Source organism: Fukomys damarensis, unplaced genomic scaffold (assembly GCF_012274545.1).
Source record: "Fukomys damarensis isolate Sample0158 unplaced genomic scaffold, DMR_v1.0_HiC HiC_scaffold_38, whole genome shotgun sequence".
Taxonomy (NCBI): Eukaryota; Metazoa; Chordata; class Mammalia; order Rodentia; family Bathyergidae; genus Fukomys; species Fukomys damarensis.
In genome coordinates this window covers 29,968,430-29,975,209 of record NW_022900950.1, presented here as the reverse complement: position 1 = coordinate 29,975,209, position 6,780 = coordinate 29,968,430, and the positions used below count along the sequence as shown (strand labels likewise).

Sequence of the window (6,780 nt, the reverse complement as noted above, 5' to 3'; positions counted from 1 at the left end):
ATATATATTAACTGTGGGGCATTGCTACATATGCAAATCACAGCTTAAAGTCTTGTAGATGAAGAACAAAGATTTTGGTCCTAAATCAGAGTGTATGTAAAGCCAAAGAAAAATGTAAAGCCAAAGCATTATTCATAAAGGCCAAAAATGCAGAAACAACTCAAATGACCAAATAACGAATAGATTTTTAAAATGTGATATAGAATGTAGTATTATTCAGCTATAAAAAGGTATGAAGTCATCTAGCCATGCTAGTGCATGCCTATAATCCTAGATATTTGGGAAGCTGAGGTAGGAGGATCATTAAGTCCAAGACTAGCCTGGCAACACAAGAGAACCCTGCCATCCTCAAAAGGGGAGAGGAGTATGAGAAGTACTAATGAATATAGTACTAACTACAGGATGAATCTTGAAAAAATTACATGAAGTAAAAGTAGACACAAAGGCTACCTGTACTGTATGATTCCATTTGTATGAAATATCAAAATCCATAGTCAGAAAGTAGTGGCTATCAGGTGATTGGGGGAAGTGGTGAATATACTTAAAAAAACACAATAAACATTTTAAAAGAGTAAATTTTAAGATGCATAATGATTATATGGATTTTTAAAATATTTTTTTATATAATTTTGTCCTGCCTCAACACATCTAAAGGACATGATATAATTCCATCAGTAAAGCCAGGGACTAGTTTTTGGCCTTCTGATAACTATATTAATTGAAAATCACAACAGCAAAAGGTTTTTAAATACTAAGGTCAAAAGAACAGGTGAAGCTACGTGTGATGGCATATCTCTGTTAATCACAGCCCTCCAAAGGCTGAGGCAAGAGGATCAACACAAGTTCAAGGCCAGCTTGGGGTACACAGTGAGTTCAAGGTCAGCCTGAACTATAAAGGAGACCCTGTCTCAAGATATCAAAACAACAGGTGAGAGCCACCTTTTACTGATAATACCAAGAACTGCCTTGAGGCTACAAAAGATATCTAAAGGCAAAGATACAGTACCTCCTAAGTAACAAAGAGATGACCAAGGCCTACCTAAAATGGTGTGAAGGAAAAAATTTATAAATTGTTCTGAAGGGGAAGGGACAGTAGGACAGCCATTCACTAGCAACAGGTAATAAGAGAAAAAAGTAAAACAACCATAAGGATTGGATTCAATAGTAAAATACACTACAAGAAAGATGATACCAACCACAGGGAATAATATATATTTATCAACACTGATTTGGCATATACAGTTTCCAGCTGACAAATACTTCACATTTCAAATGTTTCTAAATCAGAATTCTAAACTCATTTGGCCAGAGAAATAATGTTCAAAGTAGTTAAATTTGCAAATGGTGTACAATAATTTATTATAAATTTTCATTATTTCCATTTTCTTAGAATTCTAATGTACCAAAAGCTTTATCCCTACCTCCCATCTCTCTGCATATTATAGCTTCGTGCAAAATTCCATTACTTCCTAAACTCTAACTAGAGAAAAAACTTCTTTCCCTCTCCAATCTCTTGCCATAACCACTTTAGGAATACAGAAAATTCTGGCTGCCTGTTTCTCATAGAGATCAGGCCAAAGTAGAATCACTAGTCATGCAGGGCCATAAGAATGCACTTCTGCCCATGGCAGTTTTACATATGAGAGAAATTCTTAAGTCAGACCCTTGGATTTTAGAGGCTGCTTATTATTATATGGCCCACATTCTTAAAGTGGAAACTATCACACACACAATTACGGTGCTCAATATACCCTGATACATGTATGCCTACTGTTTAGTAACAGAGATCTCCTCACACCAGTGGGTACAATGGAATATGTATAGTGTTATGTATATTCCAATACATGTATAGCAAGAGCTCAAAAAATACTAACAAGGGAGAAGAAAGGAATGAGGAGCAAAATCAGATCCATGTAATGTCACAGAGGTCTGCGGGAAACACAATAAAAAGTAGCCCTCTTCATCCTATTTCTCTTGGAATGCCTTTCCATATCCTAAAATCCAAATCAAATTTTGGCATCTTTGAGAAGCTTTTCCTGAAAATCCTAAGCAGTTAGGGGCTTCCTTTCTTTGTTGCAACAACATTAATTGCAGTGCTTTTTAAATTGCTGCAGTTTCACTTACAAGTTTGCTTCCCTAGTAGATATTTCTTCAAATAATGGAATGTTTTATTCATCCTTGCTTTCTCATACCTTCAACAATGTTGGGCACTAGAAAAGTCCAATAAGTAGCTAGCTGTTGAATGGATTAATGAATGAATTTCCTCAAATGTTAGAAGATAAGGTAAAAGTAGTGAGTCACAGACAAATCCCCCCCAAAATTAATTTACTAGTCTTGCTACTAAAAAAAAGAAGGGATCTCAGCTGAACTCAAAATGATCTATGCAGTGGATGTGAATGTTTTGAATAGTTAAATAAGATAAACTGAAATGCAATTAAGAAAGTCACAATAGTACCAGGCATGGTGGCACACACCTGTAATACTCACATTCTGGGAGGCCAAGGCAGGAGGATTGCAAGTTCAAGCCCAAACTGAGCACTCTCTGCAACTTAGTGTGATTCTGTCTCAAAATTAAAAATATTTTTTGAAAAGGGGGGAAGGGACTAGAAATGCATGTAGAACAATGAGAATGAATGGAGTTCAATCCCTGGCATACTACTTTGGGGGTAGGGGTGAGTGCACAAGAAATATTCTGCTTGCAAGGTTAGAAGGGTTACTCCTTATTGCACATCCAAATTCTTAAGTGATAGAAAGTGTAACACTTTGTCCTTGGCATTTCTGATACCTAAGAAATATTTAAATAAAAATGCAGGATTGAGGGGATTGTTTCTATTAGATCCCTGTGGGGAAAATAAAGAATTCTAACCAAGTTCTGATCATATTTCAAGAATTAAAACTGAATTAAAGCTCCAATACAAGCTGAATCAGAAGAGTCCCTTGTACTGGCCACCAAATGAATGGTTCACAGGAATGGGAGCAAAAATTAGCCTAAAGTCAAGGTGGCATAAGACATATAAAGTAGCTGATGGGCATTTGGGAATTACCTAGCTTCTTTTCAGCAACTGACGAAAACCAATATAAAAGCATGAGTAAGAAATTTACAAGTGTACCATTGTCTAAAGTAAAATTTTTATTTTAATATTTGCCAATTTTGCAAAAATACCACATTTTATGTTCATAAGTTTCATTTTCCCAAATCATAATACTAGAAAAGAACCTAAAAATTATCTACTGAAATCCTTTTTTTTTTTTGGTACCGGGGATTGAACTCGTGTCCTTGCCCTAGCAAGTCAGGCCACCGAACTGCTCAGCTAAATCCCTGGCCCTCTCTATCCTTAATTCTGTAAAAAGCAAATGATTTGCCCAAGGTCATACTACTGAGAGGCAGAGTACAAACTCAAATTTAGGTCTCCAGGATTCTTAATTTAAAGCTCTTTCAACTAGATAGCGCTTTCACCTTGCTACATGCCTATCATTAGAGTTTGGTCTCTCTCACACTCACACACACACACACACACACACACACACACACACACACACACACACACCACAAACACAGTCTTAATTATATAACATTTGGTCTTTTGAACCTAAGTTAAAGCAGATAAAGAATCTTCTGATTTTCTGTTCTGAAGATAAAATTCTACTCCTAGTGGATTTTTAAAAATTCTACAAATGTCCAGTGCCTGTACTGACAGTTTGAGATCCAAACACAAATTTTGTCTTACATGTTTCCATTCTTTCAAACAAAGTCTGACTGCCTAAATTCTGTAATTGATTTAGAAAATGAAACCCCCTGCTTCCTGGTGGGTACTCTTTTGGCACTCAGACACAAAGGACACTACCTCATTTATGGTGACAAGTGAGAACAAATGAATTCTGAGATGTATTACACATTGATTTTAACCCTATTAAAAATGTGAAATTAACACAACTATAAAAGGCCTTTTTCTCCTGTACATAATCATGCCTCAAATAATTTCCTCCTTGCTTATGTTCCTTAAAATGCTGATTTTATACTAGTTGTGGTAGATCAGCAGAGTAGGATTACTAATTCATTAAGTCAAAGAAATGATGTATCAAGCTATTTTAATTCCTAAAACTTAATGATTTAATAAGTTAATTTCTCTAGACTAAATTATTTTACTAATTATTCATGTTCTATGCTTGCTGGTCTACTAAAAGGATGTAAACATTTACATACGTTCATTTTAATAGTCATAGTTCATTTGAATATGTCTAAAAACTCATTTACATTATTTAACTTTACTGTTAATCTCAAGGTTCTCTCTGAAGTTATTACTGTTGTAGTTCCTAGAGTACTATGAAATTTCAGCTGCAGAATATAATTTAATTTGAAAGTGAATCAATACCAGAAGCAAATTATTTGACCATCATATTATGAAAGATTAAACAGCCACAAATTTTATCAGAACTAAAATGCATTAAATTATATTTTACTGACATAAGAGCAAAAGAACCTCATAAATATATTGCAGTATTTTACCAGAGGATATAAGAAAAGCCAAACCAAAAAAATATTCCCTCTGGAAAACAAAAACTATTTTAAGTAATTTTAAAATTCTCCTGATATTTGATCCATTACACACAAAAAAAAGTTGTTCATATAAACAGAATCATTAAAGGCTTCTGGAAAAAACACCCAAAAGATTACAAATAAAGTTTTTTTTCCCCTAAAATGCAATGTTACTTTACAGCCCTAAGTGACTAACAAATATACACTATACCTCCGCTATTTTTAAATTGCATAATTCTCAAATTATTCTTAATATTCTAAACTAAAACCTGACCATCAAAATATAAAATGTGTTTAAAAGTACCTTCTGCCAATACACAATATTATACATTTTTAAGCATGAAATCTAACTTAAAACAATTCCCATATTGTAATTAGCCTAAACCGGTAATTTATAAAAACAGAACTGGCTTCACAGAGATTAATTATAATTTAAAGTCACTAGAATTTTATAAAACACATGACAGGTTGGTCAAATGAACATTGTATAATCTTACAGGACTAGGGATTTTATGAATATGCTCCAAATTACATAACACTCATGAATAGGGAGATGATTTAAATCTTTTGAAAAATATAAAATATTACAGTATATAGTAAGTGACTAAGGACAAGTTTTAAATACAATCATTACTGAGTAAAACTTCGATGAAAAATCTAATTAGACAACAACAGAGTCAGTATCTCCAGATGCTGATTTCTCAAATGTCACCAGACTACCCATTCCGCTAAAAAGTACTTTTTAAATACATGCAGAACACAGTACCAAGTTTTCAAATCCCGACCTTTTCTTCATAGCTACACTCCTTTGCAGTTGAATAAAGCACTGAAATACATACAAATTAATTAGAACTACTTTCTCTTAGACTCCATTCTAAATTATTTTAAAAAATATTTCAGTAAATCTAAGAAAAATGTTACTAAATAAATACACACTTCCTTTTCTAACATTCAGAACGCTTAAGTATTTATAAATATGGTCTGCCCCCACCAAGGGAACTACTTCAGCTTTATGAATGGTTTCATTTTTTGGCGTCCCCTAATTTTTTAAAAGTAATTATTTTAAACATCAAATAGCTGCTATCCAAATATACAGTGATACTCAAGGAAAGCCACTTTATTTCTAATAAAATCTAGAGATTATATTATAAAACTATAACATCTTTCAAATAATTTTCTAAAAGACAGCAGAGATAACATCCATTTTTACAATATGAAAACAAGGAGTTAATAAAATGTAATTTCTCCCCAACTAAGAATTACGTTCCATTTTGTCAATATTACAAAACATTCATCTACTGACAAAGGAAAAATGAACACTTCACTTGCCTGTTAAGAAACTAAAACGAGAGCATTACTAGTCATAGTTATACGTTTAATAGTTATTTCTAGAGGAGAATATTTAAAGCAAAGTAATTGCCTAAATTTTGGGGAGACAGCCTGAAAATGATAGCCCCTATAATGTCACTTGCCTTTTTCCCTACCACCCACCTTGCACCAAACACCCATTGTTCTATGTTAAAATTCACAGCTAATGATATCTAAATAGCAACTGCTACGTTTATATTGCAGATGACCACTATGAGGACCACATTTACTTGCTGCCTTTCTTCCATCAAATAAAATCCAAATTTGATAATAAATCGATCCACAAACTGGTGGGGGGAAAGGATAACAGCTTCCCTTCCCTTCCAAACAGACGGATGTCACTCCAGAGTCAGGTGAGGAAATTCCTCAAAGGTTACCCTAATAAATCGACCACAGGGGAAAAAAAATCATGTATAGCGTTTAGTAACGAATGTTTAAAAGTCCTATACCAGAACACTCGAAAAGTATACAGCCCGTGGGGTAGAGAGTCCTCTTCTTTCTTGCCCAGCACTGTGGAACACAGACCCAGCACGCAGGATTTCTCAGGGGTTTGGATCCCACTTCCTCTCCAAACCTGGCTGGCAGGGACAGGTGCGGGCGTCGAGGAAGTGGGAGCCCGGCACCTCGGCGGCCCTCTCCCTCCAGTTACCTACCTCGGCCTGCGGGAGGGCCGATCAAGGCTGACACTCGCAGTCACAAACACTCACCCATCTTTCCTCTTGGCTTTGTAGACGTGACCATAAGTGCCTCGGCCAACTTTGCAGCCCTCGTATTCAAACAGGTCCTCGACCCGCTCCCGCTCGCTGCTTAGCTTCACTTTAAAGTCATAGTCCATTGTCACAGCCCCCGACGCCGGGGAGCTAGGTTGGGGGGCC

At 35.3% G+C, this 6,780-nt stretch overlaps 1 protein-coding gene across 4 annotated transcripts in view; it reads right to left on the bottom strand.

The window, feature by feature from the left end:
- Positions 1–6,780, bottom strand: part of Cdk8 (cyclin dependent kinase 8) — a 133,482-nt gene extending 126,702 nt beyond the window's left edge. For 3 of the 4 annotated variants that reach the window (XM_010623818.3, XM_010623819.3, XM_033759969.1), the window contains exon 1: positions 6,613–6,780. In XM_010623818.3, coding sequence (XP_010622120.1) covers positions 6,613–6,740 — 128 coding nt within the window. In that variant the 5' untranslated portion in view covers positions 6,741–6,780. The remainder of the gene's footprint in view (positions 1–6,612) is intronic. The other variant, XM_033759968.1, reaches the window with a different exon arrangement.